The following is a 24,986-nucleotide window of genomic DNA, read 5'->3' as shown; positions in this document are numbered from 1 at the left end:
ATCAAGCTACCCTTCTCCATCTCTATCAATCACTCGTGCGTTCTAAATTTGATTAGACTTGACTTTGTCTTGGGTCTTTTAGATCTTCCCCTATTGACAGTCTCTATGTTGAGGATGATGAACCATCTCTTGAGCAGCGCCGCATAAAGTTAGCTTAACAGTACATTACTAAATTATACTCTAATGAATATAACCCTGCATATAACTGTGTTTTCAATCCCCTTTATGAGGATTTATACAACAAAACGTCTTCTCTTGTCCCGCCTCTAGGACATAGAATTAAACCTTTTCTTTCTTCGGCCGGAATTGAGCTGGAAAACATAGCTCCCTCCCGTCTTCTTTCTTCTCCTCTTTGGCAGTTGGTCAGGCCACAAGAAGACATAACATTGACCACATTTAAGAAATCAGAAACTAATGAATTACAATATTAACAAGAATATAATCAATTAAAACATAACTATAAATCCTTATTTACAGATGTGTTCAAGGATGGTGGTGCAGTGGCTTCTGCCACTGTCATTGGATCCAGAACAATATCTTCTAGATTACCAGACAATAGTTCTATTTTTACAGCTGAAGCTAACGCCATATTAACAGCACCTAAATATATTCAAAGACACCCTAAACGTAAACAATATATAATCTATTCCGACTCTCTTTCTTGTCTTCAGGCTATTAAAAAGTTATCATGTAAACATCCACTTTTAATTGATATTATTGAATTGCATAATAATCTTGCTACTGGCCAATACGACATCGTCTTTTGTTGGTTACCAAACCATGTGCGCATTTCTGGTAACACAATGGCCGATCTTGCCGCCAAGGCAGCACTCAACAAATCTGTGACACCACTTCTTACTCCTCATAGTGATTACAAAGCCACCATTAGATCTTATATCCATGATCTGATGCAGAAGAAGTGGGACACCTAGGTGGGTATCAATAAATTACATGAGATAAAACCTTACATTGGTTATACCCACTTGGGTTGTCAGTCCAGATTTGAAGAGGTTATTTTACGACGATGTCGTATTGGCCACACTAGATATACTCATGTGTACCTGTTAAAAGGTGAGGATCTTCCAATTTGTATCCCTTGTGATAAGAGAGTTGAATTCTCCATCACAAGGGATAAGTATTTTACAGTTAAAACTGTTAAAGTTAAATTTTGAATAGTATGTTTCTGTAAATAGATGTATTTTAATGATTGGTAGTTTGAATTAGTAGCTTGAATTGTTGGTGGCTGTACCCTCAAAGGGGGTTGAAGTATTGTAAAATTATTGTCCTCTTGAGAGTGTACGAAAGTCCTCAAACATTCACAGTAAATTTAAGTCTACCGGGTTTTTAATCGTAGTATTCATGTTCTTTTAATTTCGGCTAACTTTTCGTACAATCGCCAGCAGCTGAGGGGATGGTGTAAATCCAGCTAGGGACCATGCAGGTAGCAGAGGTACTGTAAGTCCCCATGGTCCCTAGTATGGTGATCACCTTCTGTTGTTGGCGATCTATGGCCTGTTTTAATATTGTACTGTTCAAATAGTGATATATTAGGTTTTAAGTTTCCACGCTAGTTTTAAATACTAACTGTGATAGTCTAGTGGTTTGTTCTGTCCTTTGTCGACAGGTTCTTCATGATATGCATATGTATTATTTTTTATGTCACGTATGTTCTCGTCACGATATGGCTGCAATATTGCCGACGTGACGTTAAATATTAACTCACTCACTACTACTGCTACTGCTGCTGCTCCTCCTCCTCCTTCTCCTATTACTACTACTACTACTGCTGCTGCTGCTACTACTACTACTACCATTACTGCTACTGCTACTCCTACTACTACTACTACTGCTGCTACTGCTACTGCTACTACTACTGCTGCTACTACTGCTGCTCCTCCTCCTCATCTCCTCCTCATACTACTACTATTACTATGACTACTACTACTACTGCTGCTGCTACCACCACTACTACTATTAGTACTACTGCTGTTGCTGCTACTGCTGCTGCTGCTACTGCTGCTACTACCACTACTACTATTACTACTACTGCTGCTGCTGCTACTGCTGCTGCTCCTCCTCATACCAGTACTGGTATTAGTACTGCTACTGCTACAACTAATGCTACTACTAACACTTCTGCTACGACTAGAGTTATTTCTGTTTCTACTATTATTGCTGCCACTACTACTACTACTACTGCTACGACGAGTACTACTACTGCTACTGCTGCTGCTACTACTACCATTACTACTTCTGTTATTTCTGCTGCTGCTACTGCTACTGCTGCTGCTACTACCACTACTACTATTAGTACTACTGCTACTGCTGCTACTGCTACTACTACTACTACTACGGCTGTTCCTCCTCCTCATACTACTACTACTGCTACTACCACTACTACTATTACTACAACTACTGCTGCTACTACTACTACTACTATTACTACTACTGCTGCTACTCTTCCTCCTCCTCATACTGCTACTGGTACTAGTGCTGCTACTGCTACAACCAATGCTACTACTAACACTTCTGCTACGACTACAGCTATTTCTGTTTCTATTATTTTTGCTGCCACTACTACTACTACTACTACTGCTACGACGAGTACTACTACTGCTGCTGCTGCTACTATTCCTACTACTCCTACTGCTACTACTGCTGCTGCACCAACTACTACTACTACCACTCCTACTGCTACTACTTGTACTACTGCTACAACTACTACTACTACTACTACCACTCCTACTGCTACTACTATCACTCCTACTGCTACTACTCCTCCTACTACTGCTACTAACACTACTACTGCTACTACAACAACTACTACTACCAGCAGACCATGAAGCATACATGTTAGGCCACAGTATAGAATCCGCCCTTCTGAGAGTGCAAAACCATCTGCTCATTGTAGACTAACGTGGCTAGCATGGAAAAGTAAAGCATTCTAGCAATTAAACCAGATAACACAAAATAAAACACGGGCTACAGATCGCTAACGACTGAAGGTATATCACCATGGGGACTTACGGTACCCTTGCTACCTGCATGGATTTACACCATACCTTCAGCCGCTGGCGAGTGTAAGAAATACTAGCCTAGGACAACATATAGCAATACTCTGCTACATTTCAATACACCGCCTACCAGTGGAGGCAGTTGAGAGTAATATGTGAAATTATGTGACAAATGCGGAGATGGTATGACCGGTCAATATTCATTCTGTCATTTGATTTATGAACAAACACTGGCATGGTGTGTTTTGACGTGTAGAAATGTCCTTGTACATGTATTTGAAGTATACATATTGTAACATTGCATGTGTATACATGGGTACATTAAGAAAATTAAGGCAACAAAGGTAACGTTGATAACGATTACAAAGACGCCTGTTACCATTATCTATAACATATACACTACCCATCAATAGTTTAGACTCACGAGCGTAACTGTAGCCATTTCCAAACGTCAACTGTCCTAAACTAGATTTAGCAAAATATTCCACACTGCTTAAAGGTATTATTTATGCATGAGCTCATCGGTTGTAAGACAAATTCGTAACGATGAGAAATATGAGTTCAGTAAATAATGAAAAGCAGTGGAAATTGACCAGTTCTTTACAAAAGTGACCAGTTCTTTACACCAAAACTCAGCTGTTCTCAAAAACTTTTTTGCACATGCTTTTCAGCAATTTGTTGCATGATCCCCATGCAGTTCATCTACATGGCATTTGCAGTTGGTTGCCCAAGTTAGTGGAGAAATCCATCTCCGATCTAACCACCTATATATACATAACATATAGTGAGGGCTTCACGTGAGTCTAAACTTTTGATGGGTAGTGTATGTGCGTTTATGTATGTGTATCTGTGTACCTGCTGATCTAAGTTTGGTGTAGGTTTGTGTATACTTTATGTCCATGCAGTTAAAGTTCTCTGCCTGGCTATATATAGTTGCTACATAAACGACAGTGTGACGCGCATTAAAATAAAAATATTTGAAATATATGACTTCATGTTGAATTGTTTAATACAACCTCTCTTTCCATTGCGTTTCGGTCATAGAAGAACGGGGTGGTACACACATGCATACACATAGAAACACACGGCATTGTGACTGCACGTGATGACATTTCTACTTCCTCGTTGTTTGATACATGTAGGGATCAAATAGGGTTATATCTGATATGGCTACTACACAGTCTATTAGTGTAAATTCGTTTTCAATGAGTTGATGATGATGGTGATTTCATGTTGAAATGCAAAGGAATGTTCTGTGATAATTAGTCAACGTTGATTCAGGAAATAGTTTTATGCGTCTGAATTGATGATTCAGTATGGCAGGCGGGAGGCCTCGATTTGACACAGTGAAAAACCCTGCCTTTAATCAGCGCTCACATCAGGAAATGTTCCACGCTGTGTGTAAGAGACGACCATCAGTGGTTTAACACTTGTATCAGTATTCCGAGCAGTGCACAAAGGCTACAGGATGGGGTATTACCTCCTGTTCTCAGTTACAACCCCGCAGTTACAGCTATCCCAAACTAGTTCAAATCGCATGTATCCGGGTTGATATTGGTCTTGAGCAAGCCATGCTTGCAGCAAGGGGTGACTATCAGGCTCAGTCTCGCCGACTCTGTTGACACATGTCATCGTATCCCAGCTGCACAGATCGATGCTCATGATGCTGATCACTAGACGGATTATTTACAGATAGCCTCTGGAATATTGCTAAGTGCGTAGTGAAACAAAAAACAAACAAACCAAGTTGTTTCACACCACATCAGGTTCCTCATGGTAAACTCGTGTTGACAGAATTTGTGTTCTCTGACATTACATAACGTCGGGGATCATACGGACTGATACTCTCTTTCAAACTCAGCACGAGAACCCATCAACTGATACATCCATGAACATGTAATCAATTAGAAAGGACATTCACAGAATGGTTCTTCGTATTTTGGCAACTGCACGTTGCCTGTCTGCTCCTGCAACAGAGTGTTTGCGGCATACATTTGTAATCCCCGCTTTACAAGTAGGCTGAATTCATCTCCGAGAGTTGCCATGGGGTGCATAGGGTGTATCTCGGTGAGTCAGGCAAGGCAGGTACTTCTCACCGCCTCCTGTTACGTTCAGCTGTGAACTCAGGTGATCTTGTAGAAAACGCTGTCACTAATACTATAAGCTCTTTCATAATCCAGTTCTAAAACGCAACAGTGTGAGAGAAGCGATAGGAAAAAATCAAATTCTATTGAGGTGAGTGATGTAATAAAAAGGCTTATGTTGTGGTTAAATGGTATAGAACATTACTGCATAGGCGATTCGTGCTCCTAACAACCACGTGCATAAACAACCTTTCAGTCCAAAATTCCATTGTACAAAACTGTATAGTGATCAAACTTCGTATTCCCGGGGAATAGTATGACCTGTGTAGAATGACACACGAATAATGTAAGTTGTTAAAATAGGTCAGTCGCCACTTGTGGCTATTTCACACTATTGATTTTACCAACTATCACACCTCTGCACTTAGAAGTGTCTTTTGTGTAGCAACTGGGCAGATTAAATCCTGTAAGCAAAAGACCTCAAGTTATTTACAGCCTCATATTCATCATATCCAGCCTGCTTTCCATGTCATAATGTTGGACATGAAGGTGTGGCAAACGTCTGAATGTTTGACAAGGAATAAATATATCGACGGACATGAGCTATTTATACATTTGATGTAAGTATACCAACATTTAGGAGTTACGTAACTCAAGGGTCTTGTGGAAGCTATGAGTATAAATCTGTGGACCTTATCATACCTCTTGCTTTACATTTAAAACTGTATAGCTGTTCTGTCCACTACCTAACGTGACATCAATTCAGGTTCTCCGGAAGCACAGCGGTGTTATACAGCAGCACATTTGTTCGATTCTTTGAGTGGCATTTTAGAATTCGGGGAGTACAAGATTGGCAAACTTTATGGATAACAACTTCTGTATTACGATAGTGCGACGTTTCAGTACACATTCTTGTACCGTTGTCAGGCAGGAATGAAACACACAGTAGTGGCAAAGTACATATAATGATGCCAACAAAGATAACAGGATAACAAGGTAATCAACACAACGGGGTGGGGACTGAGGTGGTGAAGCCAGCGGGTAGACAATGGATGAGGGAGTAGAAGCCAGCGATGTACAAATGTAAGGGATGGTTTAACAAGGCAGAGATGTTTATACAGCTGACGGGGCATATACTCTTAGCTTGATAACGATGTAAGAACCTGAATCGAAACGTGGCTCCATGCAATGAATTAGAAGTTGTCATCCATAAAGTTGTACGCGTCGTAGTTTGTCATATGACATATGTAAATTAGATATGTAGATTAGGTTCGAATGTAAATGAAAAGAAGGTGAGAAGACAACTACAGTTGATTTCTAAAATTAACGCGTTGGTGAAGTGGTATGTGCGTAAACACCTCTGAAGAGTTGTATCCTAAACTATGTTAATGTTTGTATATATCATATGCAAAGGTTTGCTACGGTTACAAGGGCGGACCCCTAGTCCGATATTAAATAGTGAGTGAGTTTAGTTTTACGCCGCTTTTTGCACGGTAGTATTCCAGCAATATCGCGGCTCGAAAACCAGAAATGTTTTTCCTAGGCTGTGACCATGTCAGGTATCGAACTCGTTTCTTCGGCGCAACGAGTAAACGCTTTAACCACGGAGCTACTCCACTACACCCGATATGAACATTTGCAAGTGATAATACCATTGCCAATCGTAGATGTCGATTCGCTAATCTCGATTGATTTACTTACATACGAGATGTGTGTGCGCCATGGGTGAGTGTTAGTTCGACCTCACCATACAGTTGTATATAGATTATTAGAGAGACGTCATACCACTCAAATAGACGCCGTCCCGTGCAAGTATTGCTCATGGCCTCATGGTTCGTATATAACTTCATCTGTAGATTTTTTGCCACAAAACCATTCACCAGTTAGAACCAAACACTAGTCATTTCTGTGACATAACATCTTTATGATATCAACTAATAAAATATATCTTGCATATCTCTATTGTAATCACAGTGACGAGATGCATCATGGGTGAAAAGTATATCCGTTACAAACATACATGCACACTCATAACCAAATCAAACAGAGATCTTTCAACACGGGTCTTTGTAAGGTTTTCATGCCTGTGTATTGTCACATTATCGTAATACTAACTGCACGCATTTATGACTGGCTATAAACAGACCCTTAGAACGAGATATCCGTACAGAAGATTCTTTCAGTTTGTTGTAGCACCCTGCGGATCAAAGTTGCGTAGTTGCCCTGAATCTGGTATAGAAAACAGTTCAATAGAGATTACGAGAACTCGAGCACAAAAACCCGGTCTGATATGCACATGTTTAAACACGGAACGTTCCTAAATATTTCAACGCTGCGGCGGCATCAACATTGAAAGACTTTGGTGAAAGATATTGTCACAACGTTTGTGCTCACCAAAGGACAGGCAGATCCGTAAACCATTAATAAATCATTTTTAAACTTCCTGTTGACAAAATCATGCATGCATGTTTCCTCCAGAAAGTAGTATGTCCTGTGTGTCGTGGTGGGGCGGATAGCGACAAAAACGTGCACAGCGCGGTACAATATGCCCTACGACCAAGGACAATATGAACTGTCTAGCGAAACTGTGTTATGTTACAAGCCTTAAAATGTCAGACAAACATCAGTTAATGGAGAATGTCTAGATCACACGATGACTGACTAATGATATATTTGTATAAAGTTCGCACCATGTCGTGAATGGAAAAAGTTCAACACGTTGATAAGACAGACTCGTCCTTGTTTACCTTTGAACCAACATCATATAATTCAATGATAATTAGATGCAACACTATGAGAGATGAAACTGTTTTGGGTTTCAATTTTGCTAATTCATAATGAAATGTAAAATCTATTCTGGAATGTCGAACCCGATTCCATATTTCAGGAAATCAAAAGTGAACGAGGAATGAATTTTGTAACTGAATATTATATTAGGGTTGGTTCGTTGTTTCAGCCCAGCTGTATGAAGGCAGTCTGTAAATATTCTAGCCTGAACCCGAAAATACACGGATCAACAACATTAATTCCATGCAGTTGGGATACGATGACAATCAGGTGATCAACAGCATGAACCTCTATACACTTGAGATACAATGACATGTGCCAACCATGTTCGCGAGCCTGGCCATCCGATACCGTTAATCGCCTCTGACGAAGCGAACTGTTTCTGAAGACCAGTTCTAACCCGGATCTTAGTGTAGTTTCTGAATTGAGTAATGAGAGCATGGTCATTTGATGTTTAAAAACTACTCCAGCGGTAGTGAGTGTGGTTTAGTAATTCGAAATTAGGAGTGATAGGGTTTATCTCTGGTGCGTTAAAACTATCGATATTGTGCCATGGAATATCAACCACGTGGCTCAGTGGAGCACTCGACGGGGAGTCATGGTCATTGACATCGAGTGGATATTGACTCCTACAAACAGAATCTCTACAATACTTGGCAATTATCAATTACTAAAATAAATTTAAGTACAGAAATGCTCTCCGTGATAGGATCACACACACAAACACACGCACACATACACGCACACACACGCACACACACGCGCGCACGCACGCACGCACGCGGCGTGTCTTTTAACCCAATGGATCTTTTGAACGTAGGTAAACACAAAAGAGATCAATATGCCGAATACATTTTTCTGGGCCAACTGATATTCCACACGTTAGATTAAAATTATATATTACTACAAAAGAACTTTCGTAAAGTCTGAACAGCAACGCTGGCATCACTAAAGTCTTGGCAGCTGAGGTGAAAATAAGTATACCAGTACTGGTTACCGACAGAGCAATACTGGTTACCGACATAGCTGTATTGCAGCAATATCACAGGAGGAGACATCAGGAATGGGCTTCACACACTGTACCTTTCAAGGGATTCAAACCAGCGCCTTTGTGTGAGGAGCGAACGCTTTATCCCCTGGACCATCCCCCCTACGCTCAAATATATGGGAAATGCTGGTGCAGAAAAAAAAAATCGGTAACACTTATGACACAATGGACATTAAATCAACTGAGTGTTGTATTCGCTCATGAGCTACAATGCAAATTGAACAGCGAGAACGAGACACCATTCATTTCCGTGAAATGTTGGTGATAGCAACTGGCAAAACAGTTCTAATTTGGCACCTGTGTGTTAAATGTAATCACGTGTGAAAATATTGAGCTATTTTCTTTATATACTTTCATGTGCACTCATAACAACTCCGTCATTGTGGACCCGTGAAGGTCCCGGGGTAGAATAGGCCTTCAGCAACCCATGCTTGCCACAAAAGGCTACTATGCTTGTCGTAAGAGGCGACTAACGGGATCGAGTGGTCAGGCTCTCTGACATGGTTGACACATGTCATCGGTTCCCAATTGCGCAGATCGGTGCTCATGTTGTTGATCACTGGATTGTCTGGTCCAGATTCGATTATTTACAGACCGCCGCCATATAGCTGGAATAGTGCTGAGTGCGGCGTGAAACTAAACTCACTCACTCACTCACCGTCACTGTGAATTATTTGAACACGAGTGCTTGTTGCGGTATTTTCAACTTACATATTGCCGACATCCATGGCACCTTGTAAATATACGCATGTATTTATGCAGGTTTTTTTTCGATTTATTGTAACACCCTTGTGAATAGAAGTTTCGCAATCGTCCTTAATATGTATAGAAACCAGTCAATACAGAGGACAAAACAAGAATGAAGGTTCCAGAATATTTCAACACTGAGTCGTCATCAACATTGAAAGACTGTGGGGAAAGTTATTGTCACAAAGTTTGTGATCACCAAAGAGCAGGCAGGTTTGTAAACGACTGATAAATCATTATTCAATTCCTGTCGACAATATTATGAAAGCAGATTTCCTCGAGAGAAAGAGAGAGAGCAGTTTGTAATAGTCAGGTTTGTTGTGGTGACGCGCGAAACTGCATTATGCCATAGAAATGTTAGATTATATCACTTAGTGGACAATGTTCACACCACATGTGTGACTCATGCTATAGTTGTGTACAAAGCAGTGTTCAATTCATAAACAAAGTTGAACACACTGATAGAACACACAAGTTGCTGTCGTGACATTTACACTTGAACCCGCTTCCCATAATTCCATCGAAATGAAATGCAAGCCATAGACTATGAGAGGGGAAACTGCGTTGCTAATATATATAATCAAATGTAAATGTATTCTGGGGTGTTAAACCTGAGTCACTGTTTCAGGAAAATGAAAATGAGTCCTAGATGATCTGTAACTGAGTAGATCTTAAGGTTGGTCTGTTGTTTAACGCCGCCCTCAGTAAGGTCACAGCTATATGCTGGTAGTCTGTAAATAGTCAGGCCACTGACAATCCACTGATCAACAGCATGAACATCACTACAGCTGGGGTACGATGAAATGTGTCACCCTAGTTCGCGAGCCTTGTACAACATGGATTACTAAATACTAATTCTACCCCGGACCTTCATGCATTTGTATAATACAGTCATGATAATTTGTTAATTGACATTCACTCCTCAATTAGTAGTAGTAGTAGTGATTTAGTAATCCGACATTACGGTTGATCTCGGGTGTCACATAAAATGTGGGTCTCTTGTGTCCAAAATGTATAGAATTAGTTATGTCTGAAAAGTGCATAGGATTATTTCCGTCATAAACTTTCATGTACACTCATAACAGCAGAAATCTTTGAACTCGATTGTTTGTATCGATTTCAGGGTTTGCCGATTGTAGTCACATATCCCAGTACAAAGCTCTCCCCATCTCTTGAATAGGGTCACAGGTCATAAACAAAGTTGATAAAGCACACATGTCCCTGTCGTGAATTTACATTTGTTCTAAACAATTCAACACCATGAGAGATAAAACTGTTTTCAGTTTCAACTTTGCTAATTTATGATAAAATGTAAATGTATTCTGAAATGTCAAACCGGGTCAGGGCCATGTCGAACTAGTTCAGGAAATGAAAATGAACATGCAATGTTTCGTAACTGCATACATCTTATGGAAAAGGCAAGGCAGGTGTGAAAGTCACGTTTCTGTGTTCTTTCTTCTCCACACGTAATGAACGGAAGTATGTGTCTGCCTTGGGTCGTCAATACGTGAAAATAGAATTATTTGCTCAAACCCGTCCTCGACTGTGTAAACCTAGGCTCAAATGTGTCGAATATTGCGAGGAAGACATGTATACCCATATACTTTTATAATTGCTTATTTAAATCAGCCACATTTGAAATGTGAAAACTAGCCATCTGTAATGCAAACCTTGATTTGATCAGGAGTGATTTAATTAATATACAGTTTATCTCCTTGACAACGTGCACGAATCTGTATGGAAACTCCGCACTCACGACACACAGAAGTTGGTATCCATAACAAATTGCTCTATATAGGTTTATAACTGGAAGCATCGGAACTGGTAGTATCTGCCACATGTCATTTAGCGAAAATTCAAACTTCACTTTCATATGGAATACTGTAAGGGACATTCTCGCGAGAACGCGAGAATGCGAGATCGCGAGAATGTCCCTTACAGTATTCCATACTTTCAAGACTTCACACCAGTGACTATTTGTCACAAACCAAACAGAAACAATGCATGCAGCTAGTGGGTAATTTTTGTTTATGAACGTAATGAGCGTGCAGCAAAACAGGACCAGACATTAATATGTGCTTGGTGAACCCTCAACAGTCAGCGGTGGGGCCACATGTGTATTTTACAGGGACAATCCGTATGTACTGGAGTTTGTTCAGGACCGCGTAACTAGGGTGCATGCAGGCAGCAAAAGTGGCCTGAGTCCCCATGATACCTATTGTGGTGATCTACCGTAAATTATTGCCGGTTACAGGTAAGGGAGGACCAATTTCCATTCCCCGAAATCGTCGTAAATATAATTTCCACACATCTTTCAAATGTGACAATGAATCATTTGTAATGACTAAACCTGATAGCTTAGACACAAACGCCTTATCACTAATTAAACCTTTTGATAATAATTTAAAGCAAGAGTTTGTAATTTAAAAGGTTTCTGTGATACAACGATCGCAATCAGTATGCATTTAAAACTGAATGTTAAATATGCAACTCCATGTTTGCGTAATACCTGAACATATATTGTGCCGGAATGTATACCGTACAAATATATGAAGGTACACTCTTACACTCCACACCAAGGAGTTAGGCGCTTCTCACGCCCTCGCAGTGTCAGATATTTTCACCTTTATTTCGACGCTGGATGTACATACATGAAAACGACCCTCGCACATTTGAATTGATGTTGTGATTGCCTAAGCAATGCAATGTGAGAGCAGAAGTCACTTTATTGTTACCAAAGTCAAACAAATTTCAGAGGGGCGAACGTATTTGTGTTGCACCTTGATCCAAACATGCAAGACAGCTCACAGCAGTAGATTGTCTGTTACCAACTTTTTTAGCACAGAACATGTCTAAACAACACAACTGCACTGTGTACAGACTGTGTTGAATTATGCCAGCACAACAAAGCAGGGTATCGGTGGACAAGACGTGTGTCCTTATTGCATAAGACCAATAAATCATCATTAAAATCACATCGGCGCTGACGAGAATTGTGAATCGAAGCACGTATGCAGATAGCAGTTTAAGATATCGTGTGACTCATACAGTTACTTCGTGTAAATGCTGTTAAGCTGAAAGCTACCACATAAGGAAATGTATCTCGTTAATCAGATGACATGGGCTGATAAGTACGCACTGCTGCATGCACACTGCACCATGCACGCCACTACATAGAGTATATACTGATCTCATTCGGTTCAAATACCAGTCACATATATGACTAAAACTAAAAAAAAACTTGATTGTAAAATTTAAACAGTAATTTGAAACCAAATGTAAATGTACTAAGAAGTAGTAGGACGGGTGTACTTGTTTCATGGAAATGAAAGATGACTTTATAATCACCACCAACACGTCTACAGTGTGTAGTGAGGTTTATACTGGACAGATGAACTCGTTCAATAATCCTAAATTTGAAATACGTATAATGTAATCTAAAACATTTATCAAGAGAAAGTCAAATAAGTTCCTTAGGAATGCTTTGAAACAAAGCTTATTGTATTATAACCACACAATATTGACCTGTCACGTCCTGATAATAATAACCTGTCACGTACACTAAGTCACAGTGTAAATGTTCCCTATGTCTATGACCTACATGTTAATAGAACCAGTTAGTTTATCATCTATTGTAATGGAGTTACGGATGGAGTGAATTTGTTTTACGACCCTTTTAGCAACATTCAGGCAATGCCACACCAGCATGCGGCTTCACAAGTTGTACCCATGTGGGGAATCGAACATGGCTCTGCAGCGTGGTGAGTGAACGCCTTATCCATTTGCCTGCCCCACATGTAGAAAACGATCTTAGCGCTACACTGATTGTAACTCCCATTCTCCAACATAGGATTTGACAGTAGTAGCGCTAAGATCGCTTTGTGCAAGTGACTACTGGCAATACCCAGGAGTGACAAAGTAGGCCATGTAGTTAAACGTTACTTGTCATTTCATTTCGAGAAATATGTAAAATGTATTTTCTAATGTCGAAAGCGTGTCCTTCTTTCGTGGAAATGAAAACGAATTTACATCCGCCAACAACCCAGCACATGTGGTGAAGGTCATTCTGAAGGATGAACACTACTCGTTTAAAAATCTGCCATTTGAAATATGTATAAGAGGAAGAATAAGTCGTTTTCTTCGGAATTAACGGGTCGCAACAAAACTGTTTGCATGATAATAACAATAACCTGACAAGGGTCAGTAGTGACTGGACAACTTGCCCGGCACTCCAAGACACCAACTCTGATAGTTTGTTAGGCATGTATTGCTATACAGGAATAGGCGACGAGGCCTATTCCAGTTTTTTATCATGAACCATGCAGATCTTACGTACATGAATCTGTCGTGTTACATATTCGGGTCACACGTTGAGCGTCACAGTTAGATGTACACTGCAACAGTTACTGAATCCATGTATCGCTGCTCAATGTTCCTCGACCGGCATCATCCGAGATCCTGAAATGTGATGTGAATGTTTGTAAGCCTTCGTAGTACATGTGAAATACCCTTCCAAATCATGCACCGTTACTCAATGTTTGGCTCCTGGACCGACATCATCCAAGACCCTGCAGTCTTCGTAGTACATATGCACACCAAGCACACCTAATCTGGTCGCACTCCAAAGGAAAGGGTGGCCTTTCTCTACATAGCAAGTTATCTCGAACGCATCTTTATGCAATATCTTTAGCTGAAAGGACGTCTTATGTTCCCATAATTCCCCCAGACGACTGTATAGATAATAAATACCACAAGTTTGATTTACTCTTTCATCAAATATGCTTGTACATTCTCCTACCGATGTAATGTGCGATAAGTGGTAATAGATCACTTACTACACGCAGAAATAAGTATCTAAAGAAAATCTGAAATATTCTGTAGATCTGAGATTTCTAGTTCTGTACATTCCAATATGGTGTCTAAATATAGTACAAGTATAACATATCACACCACTTTATATCTGTATATAATGTATAACAGGCGAAGTATAATTACACAACGTGTACATCTGCCGCATAAGAAAACCGCTCATGTACCTCACTTCAAATGTTATATATATATTTATATGTTGTATAGATCGTTACGTGTTTCTTGGGAGACACTTAAGGAGTACATTGGTGTGAACGATGTAGTTGAGTGTCCTATTGATGTTAATGACAAATAAATGGTGGCGTTTTCACATTCAATATGGAACCGATGTCATTTCATTTCCCAGACATTACACATTTCTATATATAGTCTAGCTAAACTCCCATGGTCGAGAGAAACGACTAACATCAGACCTGGCACAATGGCATGTAAACACATTTAAGTTACTCATTTGAATACGTTTGTAAACATCATACGGGATTCAGGATAACTGCACGTGTAATGTCACAAACACACAGAACGTGCAAACACTGCATAGAGACGATCAAACGTGTTCAAAAGAACACTATACATGTGTACACTCTGTCACAAGCAGTATGTCATCACTAAAATTAGAAAGTGAAAGGGCTATTCACTTCAACAAAAATGGAAAGGTGTTTTTTATTTTGTTTTTAACCAGCATATGCTGGAAGTGTTATGTTTGTCACAACAAGTATGCTCTGTTATATTCGTCGAATTGTAGATTATAGAGACGACTTTTCTTGTGTAGGGTGTCGCCACCCTCAATAGTATTTATGCCCCTAGATGTATATGCATGTGAGTGAGAGTGAGAGTGAGAATGAGAGAGAGAGAGAGAGAGAGAGAGAGAGAGAGAGAGAGTGTGTGTGTGTGTGTGTGTGTGTGTGTCCTGGGACTTGTTGGTGGTTCTTATACTCCTTAACACTTTTACACACACGCCAAGCCATTGACTGACACATTGTTCACAGTTGTGTCGTAGTTCACCACATTATGGAGGTGAAGTACAGACACCAAAACAAGGTTCAACAGGTCATAGAATACTGATATGACTGATATGGCTTTGTACACTGAGTCGGTTTGAAACTGTCCGTGTTGCATGAACTCCGAAAGAAATGTAAATCAGATAGTCTTGATGATAAGGGGTTGTTGCATCATGCAATCAATATTTCGGGAAAGTGAAACAGAAAATAACTAACTGTCTAGCTTTTTCTTCCTACTCGTGCTAAGAATGGTTTGCATACTCTCCCTCATAAGAAACGCATAGGTGATAGTGATATGTGACATTTCAAAGATTTTCACATTTAGTGTTTAGCTGTTTTGACCGTTTGACGGAACGAAAAAGTGTATCATCGGAAAAGTTAATGTACGTTTATGTTCGAAAGGAATTGTCATGGAGCAAAATGGTTCGCAGTGTGCACGTGCAGTTTGAGGAATCGTGAGATGGGACAACGTCTAATTAAGGTCGTTATTCGTTTATACGGTTATTAGGTGGGGACTCTCAATTTGTCATTGCGGGTAACCTCCGTAATACTATCAGTCGTTTATGAAACCATATCAACAATCCAAATCCATACAAGATCGACCAGACATAGGATTACATCAGTGCAGCGCAGGATAGGTACATCCGGGGACTGCAATTGTGGTATTGAACTGCAACATCAACTGCAACTGCAGGTGTAGTGCCAGGTTAGAGGAGGATGTCGTATTTGTAACGAGAATCTACACTTCAAACCAGACGTTGCTACATCGACATCGACAGGTCCAGTGGTCCGATGATGTCCCATTCTGGAATCTACAAAACTGGCGAAGTGGATCGTGTAGTGGCAAATTTTGCTTTCTGCTTCAGTGTCGTGACGGAAGAGGACGTGTCTATCGACGTCTAAATGAACATTTTGTCCAGAGTTGTGTCGCCCAGGCTGACCGATATAACTGTAGATAGATCTCAAAGTTAGCGATCATACGGACCCAAGAGGGATTTACGTCAGCCCCTAGAGTTTAGTCGTGTTGGCAAGAGTATATGTTTACCACCCTCAATAGCATATTATAGCATGTCCATGTGGAAAGTATATCGGGTAAAGGGGGTTATTTTTACCGCTGCATATAGCTGGGCTGATTCATCAGTGCTGAACCGTCAAGGCAGTTAAACATTTGATCACATGGATTCAGTGTGTACTAGTTAATGTTTTGTCAAAGTGCACCAGATCTGTTGTTAAGGACAACATACACCAACAACGTTTCCACATGTATTTTGCCCCCTTTAACATTAAGCTAATGTTACAAGAGTTCAAGCAACAATTTTCAATATGACTTCTACTTTCGCAAACTAATAGATCATTCAGATGTTAGGACTTTTTGACGTTTTTCTGTACTTCAAATATCGGTGGTAAACAGTTTTCTGCAGTTAGTTTATGTTTAAAGCCTAACGTTGTATAAAACTGGATGGTCAAGATGTGCAAACCGTGATCATGGTTGAGCAGAAATTGATCGCAGGGAATGGACAAAATATAATTCAAAAACGTTTTCCTCTAGATATAAAGTGATCATCTGTTTTCACGTTCGCGGACATTGTAGTCTTGGACGTTCTATTTGTTTCTGGAGTGAACAGATTCTACAGGGCTGGTTGTACAAATTTAAAAGCCATAAGAGGGTAATTCGTGTCCTTTAGGGTTTGATTTGTTTCTTATCTACATACAACGAGTACTTCAGATAGTGATATTTGGGACTGACTACTCTCTGATATAAATGTATCTTCGTAACGATGTCCATTTAAAATGTTGTTTATTTGAAGATCGCTGATATGCCTCCTTTAGATAAATAAAACATTCCTCACTGTGATGAGGAGGGGGGCGTCATGTTGCATACATCACATACCTTGAACTGGAGACGCAAAACGAGGATCCAGTAACCCCTACACCTGTAAGACGAAAATAAAAAACTGGTAATGGTAACCCCAGTTGTTGAATCACACGTTTATGCGCCGTCTATAAACATCACACTTCTGTACAGGATAAGGTTAATAGCTATTAGAATTAATGCCATATATGTCCATTAATGCCAATTTACTCAAACCTCATACTCGATTATGCATTGACCCGTAGTAACCCTTAAGTTGGTTAATCTACCTTTCCCAAAACAGGAAAATATAATTACGTGTAAAATGAATTACCGGGGTGCTTAACGTTTTTTCCATGTGTGGATTTAATTGTTTATGTTAAGAGTTCATGTAAAATCACAATACTCTGTTTTCATAATGGTCAATTGTCGCCAACGCTATTACACTGTTTGCGTAATGTTAAATTGTTAGGAATGTATTATTATCTGATGTAAGCAGGTAAGCAGGTGAGGGAAACCAGGCAAGGCCATTATACATACCAATACATTGACTGAAGTCTTCATTTCATGACAGTTTTATTACTGAGGTATAAACAACTGCTGATTCTCTGAGTCAAAGGTGTTTGTGAATCTTCTATGACAATTGCGATATAGCTAGCACAATGCAAACAAACAGGCCGAAGGGAATTTGATAATTTCGTCTCGAACTCAACTTTTATAGGTAGTTATGAACATATGACAATAGTCACAACTCTTCTCGTCGAAAAGTGTTGTGGTTTGGCGAACTGTATCACTACAAAAGATCGGGAAGCACGAAATCTCGTGAACGGATTGCATGAAGCGCGTGTATCTTTGGGGTATGAGAGTGCACACAAACCTACCTCGACATCTGACCTTAAAGTCAACTTCAGCGACCATGTACTGATTATAGCATGAATCCATGCAGTGATCAAGACCACTGGAATGGTACAGATGGGTGTCACTCATGCACATGTTGCAGCGACCTTCAGCTATAAACGGCTAACCATCACGAGGCTGATGACCGCTACAGGTAGGGAGGGCGGACAGCAGACATGACCAGAAGTGGAAGACCTCGCGTCACCACCCCCAAGGAAGAAGCTGCCTACGTATGATGCACCTGAGAAACCGTGTCCTTCCTGTGAGGTTATCAGTAGTGACTGGGCGTGGCCATTTTATCAGTCTATAGCAGACTCAGACAGTACGGTATCCGCACAAACCCTACAGCTGTGTAACCATGGTTTTGGGAGCCATATGTTACGATATGAAGACATACCTTGTGGTGGATTGTAACCTCACTGCTCAGTGACACATTGATCAAATTCCTACGCCAACGCCATAATCATGTTCCAACTGAACAACGCCCTTTCTCATCCAGTCCATACCGTCATGGGTTCTCTACAGAAACAATGTCAAGCTTAGTCCATGGTCCTCCAGGTCACCTGACATGGTACCAACTGGACAACTGTGGGACCATTTGGATTGTCAGATTCGTACTAGAGCCCTTGTTCCTGCAAGCCGACGTCAGCTTGTCCTGGAGGAATAACAAAGGATCCATGCCCAGGGTATACCGCGTCTGGCGTTCTCACCACGTCGTGCTGAGAGTTGGGGCTGGCATTGATGCCACGGTGGATATAACAAATTCTGACAATGCATTGTTTTGGGGGCTTGCGCGAGTACACGATGACGAATCGGGTTTAACTGGACTCGAGGACTCGAAAGGAAGAGATAACTCAATTTGAGTTTCGTTGACAGTCATGAGCGGCTATTGACATCTTATATTAAGATAAGATATGATTGTATTATACAGGAGAAACTTCTTATAGATTCAGACTGCTCAAAATGAATACACACACAATTCACAAAAATATATCCAATAACTACATGCACAAAACGGGTGCTATTTACACAACTGTCATTAAGGTTGTGTCAGTTTGTCAGTGCATTGACAATAATAGTGCTCAGAATCAGAAATTAGGCCAGTAGCAGTGGCGTCATATGCGAATTTCACAGCAAACAAGTCATTCAGTGACAAGTAACAGTCACTGATATACAAAATGAAGAGTAAGGGTGAAGGAACACAGCCACGTGTAGCCCCAGAGGAGGTTGAGAGAAAAGAAGATTGTTAGCCATTGACACTGACATTCTGAGTTCTAGGTACTGTGAATTCACTTCTTAAAATGATTAGGTAACGATCGTGACAATTGATAGGCACGGCGAAAAATAAAAAGAAATCAACTGTATGGGCGTATCTTGATCTGGATAGAGAAAAGAACGAAATAACCACATACCGTCTATGCGGTATATGAGTTCTGCAAGCTGTACAAACAGTACGATGAACAAAAAACAACATTTGTCAAGTAAACATTCACTTGACCAGTAGGAAATGTTAATCACATGACGATATGAAGTCTGAATAAAGTACGGGTTCACTTGTGTGATCGGAACACACGTCATGCTATCGTTAGCTTGAAAGGTATGAGTTTATGAGTTTCGAGACCTCGTGATCAAATACCGACCACTTCATTCCATCGTTTATATAATGGTTCACTGGACTTTTTGTACCAACTATGTCTAAGTGCATATTCCTCATCCGCCAGTTATTAGAATTCTCTGTCCTTTTCCAAAATGGAGGTTTGTCGTTTTGTAATATCTGGGATTTCGACTTGGTATTGTTTCTTTTGTCCGTTAAGTATAGAACATTCTGGAAGACTATACATATAGTGAAAGTGCATGTCTTCGTCACCCCCCACTGCACCTCCACTGTACCTGTCGATTTCCATGTACATATCGATTTCCAAACAGAAACAAAAAGTTATTCCAAAACGGAACACGCATGCAATTTCAGAAACACAGATCATGGATCAAAGAAACCACGAAGAATTAACAGAGTACTTTAAAATAGCAAGGTTTGCAAATGTGCATTATTTCAAAGCTATCTCAATAGCACTATAGAAGTGCAAATTAACATATCAACCAGAGCTGCAGTCACCTACATGGGTTGATCAAAAACCTTGTGTGACTCTTCACGGATCTCCAGAGGAGAGAGGATCTGCTAGGCTACAATGTGTTTCCTCCAATAGTCAAGTGACATTGTTACAGTGATTACCTCTTGAAGTGTCTGAGTCGCCACAAATTGTCACACGTTCCTTTTGGTGCAAAGTTTAATTAATTCAATAATCACTGCGAGGTTTTGGTCATGCCCACTCAACGTCCATCTAGAGGTCCAGACGACGGGGCGATAGTAGCCATAAAATAATTATTATACACAAAATCAGTTTTACAGAAAACATTTTTGGCACTGATAAGATAGGTCAGATATTTAACGATTGCATTACACTGTGTCACACGAGTTTTGAAACCTCCCCAGTTTCATCGAGAACACATGTCCGTGATATCAAGAACATAATTACACCAACGTTGCATATACAATCCATGTTTCACACGCGGTATGAATGCTTAGATCATGCCCAAAGGAAGTTGAAACCTCAGTGAAACAGCAACCATCGTTCAGAGTGACAGCTCAGTGCTGATAAATGCGTCAGAAACGTGTTAGTCAGTTCATCTCGCGGTTGATCTGAGAGAATCGTAGAAAGGTAGAAAGGTAAGTTTTATAGTTGAACCACATATTAATGTCACTCGCAATTTATTGCTTTTTGAAATCACAATGAGGTTAGACTTGTTTTTATATTCATTTCAGGACAGCGATGGACATTCACGTCCTGCTAAGTGTTATACTTACGTTGTTGGCAACACAAGGTAATTTTGTCATTGACATCATAAAAGTAATACGCTTCTTCTGAATGTAGCAACGCTAGATCCTATTAGCTTGTGAAGTGTTTTGTGTTTCATATGTCTAACCGTTTTTGTTTGTATTCCTTGTTTACTGAATAGTCATCAATGTCATTGTTGTCTCACGTCAACTGTACTGCCGTCATTGTATGTCCACTGTTTACTGTACTGCCGTCATTGTATGTCCACTGTTTACTGTACTGCCGTCATTGTATGTCCACTGTTTACTGTACTTTACTGCTTATGATTAACATAGTTATTTTTACCACTTTTCTTGAGAGATTCAAATACTGTAGTTACTTTTGTGTTAGTAAATTATAAATAACAACTGCATACAACAAAGATGCTGCTTAAAACCGTTACTAGACGAAAAGGGGTGATGCTATATTCAATTTGTATTTTCTTTACCCTATGTTATTACGTTATGTTTTGCAGCTGAATATTGCTCAGAGGACCAGCAATGTTCGAACTGCTCACCTACAACAACATACTGCAGTACAGAGTGCTTTCCTGGGTATTACGGCCTCAAATGCAACTTACCTTGCAGCGAGAATTGCAAACACAGTAAATGTAATCAGACACATATCACTTATAGTTGCTCTGACGGGTGTGTACCTGGTTTCTATGGTACTCGATGCAACATCCCGTGCACACTTCCGAAGGAAAACTGCACAAAATGTCTTGGAGGATGTGATGGAACGTTCTGCCATCTGACATCGTCTTGTGTTTCTGGATGTCATGACTCATACTATGGGTCCAACTGTAAGAACTGTTCACCAAGATGTCGACATTGTAACAGGATAACAGGCAGATGTGATGAGTGTCATGATCCATATCATGGTCTGAACTGTGAATACTCATGTGAACATTGTTCAACGACTGACTGTGTACAACGATGCGCACCTGGATTGTATGGACGTACGTGTTCCAAAAGATGCAGCAAAAACTGCCTAGTTTACTGTGCAAGCAATACCACAAATATCACTTCCAACTCGTGCATTTCTGAATGTCAAAGATATAGTGGTGAGTGCATCAACGGTTGTGTAGGTAGCTGGTCTGGTCCAAACTGTTCCTCCCAGCTCCAGTGTAGCTCAAACTGCTTGGGTTGTAATGAAACAGGTGTATGTGTTGAAGGGTGCTTACCCGGTTACTTTGGAGAAGACTGCAAACCTTGTTCTAAGACTTGTTACAATCACACATGTCACCCAAAGAGCGGATTTTGTGACAATGGGTGTATTCGGGGACAGTATGGACAATTCTGTAAACACTCCTGTACAGACTGTCCGAGACGTACATGTGATGCTAGTACTGGGATATGCGCTGAAGGTAAATGTTCACTAAGATGAATTAAGACAGAGTTGGACATTTGTACGCTGGCATTAATGAACATGACGTCAACATGCCGTCACAAGACGTCATTTGAACGCAAGTGTTGCCAGCTGCAAACCGTATGCTAAAAACACATGAAATGATCCATAATTTAATTTCAACAATGTGATTATTTCATAACTCTAGACAGCTGACATCACTTATGGATAAATTATAATGAATGCCGTACTATATTCACTATGTAATCCAAGTATCGTAATGACCTCGACTTCAGTACCCGTTATTACAGGTATGCTATAACCCATACGTTTCAGAGACCACTTGGAGCGCCATGACTGTTTTATCAACCGGACTGTTTGCATCGTGTATACTTTTGATCGGTGCGATCGTGGGTGTCTTCGTTTGCCACCGTTGCAGCGAAAGATTCTCAACAGAAAGGCTGGTGTTTTGTAATCTCTATATTGCTATATAATGCTAAGTATATTGAACACTATTTGTCACCTGACTAATTCGTTGAATGTTGCTTTTTAGGTTATTAACATTCTTCTGTACACCCGGTACAAATAGAACTAATCTGTCATGGCAACTGCTAAGATAGCTTACATATCAGTCCATCAAGGTTATCAATATGATCAATTCTAAACAGTTTCCATTCAGATGTTTTTAAAACATCAGCCAACCTTATTCAGGATGAAGTTTTCACTTGAGGAATCACAGAGGTTTTTGCAATAGACGAAAGTAGATAATGAACCAAATTTTGCACACCAACAGAATGAATGTAACACACGGGCTTACTGATCACAGATGCCATGTAGAAGTAGACAGACGCTGGGCTTTGCTACTAGCACTCTTGTGTACATTTCCAGGGATAATCAAGTAGATGAGTCGACACATACTGAGAGACCAAGGCCAGAAGAAACCTCAGAGTACTACGCAGTACGTCGATACTGGGAAATAGAAGATTACGACGAAGTATCCCACCCGCAAGATCAGCAACAAGGGCAGGCAGAAGCAGATGATTACGATGAAGTATGTCACCAACAAGGACCGCAACATGGACCAGCAGTGGAAGCAAGTTCTGATGAAGTGTCGCAGCACCAAGGACCGACAGTGGAAGGGGATTACGAAGACGTATCGCAGCGGCAAGAGCAGCAACAAGGACCTGTTGGGGCGGAGTCTTTTTCTAGGCCACTTGACGCCGAAGTCAACAATAGAGATAACTCACTTCCTCTTTTGACGAACAGCATTTGTGTTGCACGTAACACCGAAGACCATCGCGGCGATACATCAAGCAGCTTAGGACGTACTTCCCAGTCATACACTCCCCTTATTGATGATTCAGAAACCGTAGTCAGATATATTTCCGCAACTGAAGATAAAACCTAGAGTTTGGAAGTAGAACGCACCAAGACAAAACGTGAAAGTAAATTTTAAATCATGTCGTATCTTACTTTGTGACCTCACTACTGTCTAATTTCGCTTTGAATGACTTCAACAAGTTACATATATTCAATACATTAAGGTCGTTACTATATGTGTAACGATTACCTTGTGTTAGTTTTATACTGTTGTCTGAAACATTTTCCTTCGTGTGTATATCGTCTTTGTTCACGTCGGTGATGTCTTTCTGGATGACTTCATAGCTTTAGCACTGTATGCTTTCTTACAAATATGTTTGTAATAAATTCGTTTGCACATTTGTCACAAACAGTAAGGTGTCTTTTGCTAAAACTCAAGTCCTATATTTGCTTTGTTTCACTGCGTTTTTAAAGACTTTTACTATCAATAATTCGCTGAACAATCACAGCAACTTTCAAACTCATCTTGGATCAAAGCACGTGTCCTTATTTGTCATGACGCTGCCAGCACACATGAAGATTCAGCGCAACTACATCACCACATAATAACCATTTCGCACTTGTATCATTTAGTAGCCACCATCAAACATAAACATCTGAGAATGTTTGACGAAAACAAACTCATCACTTCCGCAAACTCTGACCCTTTAGGACTAATACCATTTTAATAGAGTTAGTTTTGGTAATACGACAATTCTTTGTTTGTATCGTTTGGCATAATTGTATATACCTGAAATATTGCTTGTATTAAGATTTTCTTACAATAATATTGTGACTTCATTTTAATCTGTACATATTTTGTTCCAAGAGAAATGATTTGAAAAGGGGTGATCAATAACATCTGAAATCAATGTGTTAATCTCGTATCAGAATGTATGCATCACGTGACTCCTACTGCTACTGGTATTATCAGAAAGCTACTTTCTAAATAAAGACAGATTGAACTGAATAATGCTAAAACATTTATACAAAGGCATTTTGAACTTTTAACCTTCTGTGTTGGTTTAGTAATCTGTCTGTTCAAAATTTAGCTAAATGCAACCACATTGTTAACAAAGGACGTAAATCATGGACACTGAGTCCATAACAT

The 24,986-nt window shown here is 40.1% G+C and overlaps 1 protein-coding gene across 1 annotated transcript in view; it reads left to right on the top strand.

The window, feature by feature from the left end:
- LOC137282195 (RNA polymerase-associated protein LEO1-like) overlaps window positions 1-23,775 on the top strand; it is a 36,208-nt gene extending 12,433 nt beyond the window's left edge. Inside the window, exon 3 of the mRNA XM_067813926.1 lies at window positions 23,527-23,775. Within this exon, the coding sequence (XP_067670027.1) occupies window positions 23,527-23,775 (249 nt within the window). The remainder of the gene's footprint in view (window positions 1-23,526) is intronic.
- The last annotated feature ends 1,211 nt before the right edge of the window (window positions 23,776-24,986 follow it).

This window comes from Haliotis asinina, chromosome 4 (genome assembly GCF_037392515.1).
Source record: "Haliotis asinina isolate JCU_RB_2024 chromosome 4, JCU_Hal_asi_v2, whole genome shotgun sequence".
NCBI lineage: Eukaryota > Metazoa > Mollusca > Gastropoda > Lepetellida > Haliotidae > Haliotis > Haliotis asinina.
Note: the sequence above shows the minus strand (reverse complement) of the source record. Positions and strands in the feature narration are given on the sequence as shown.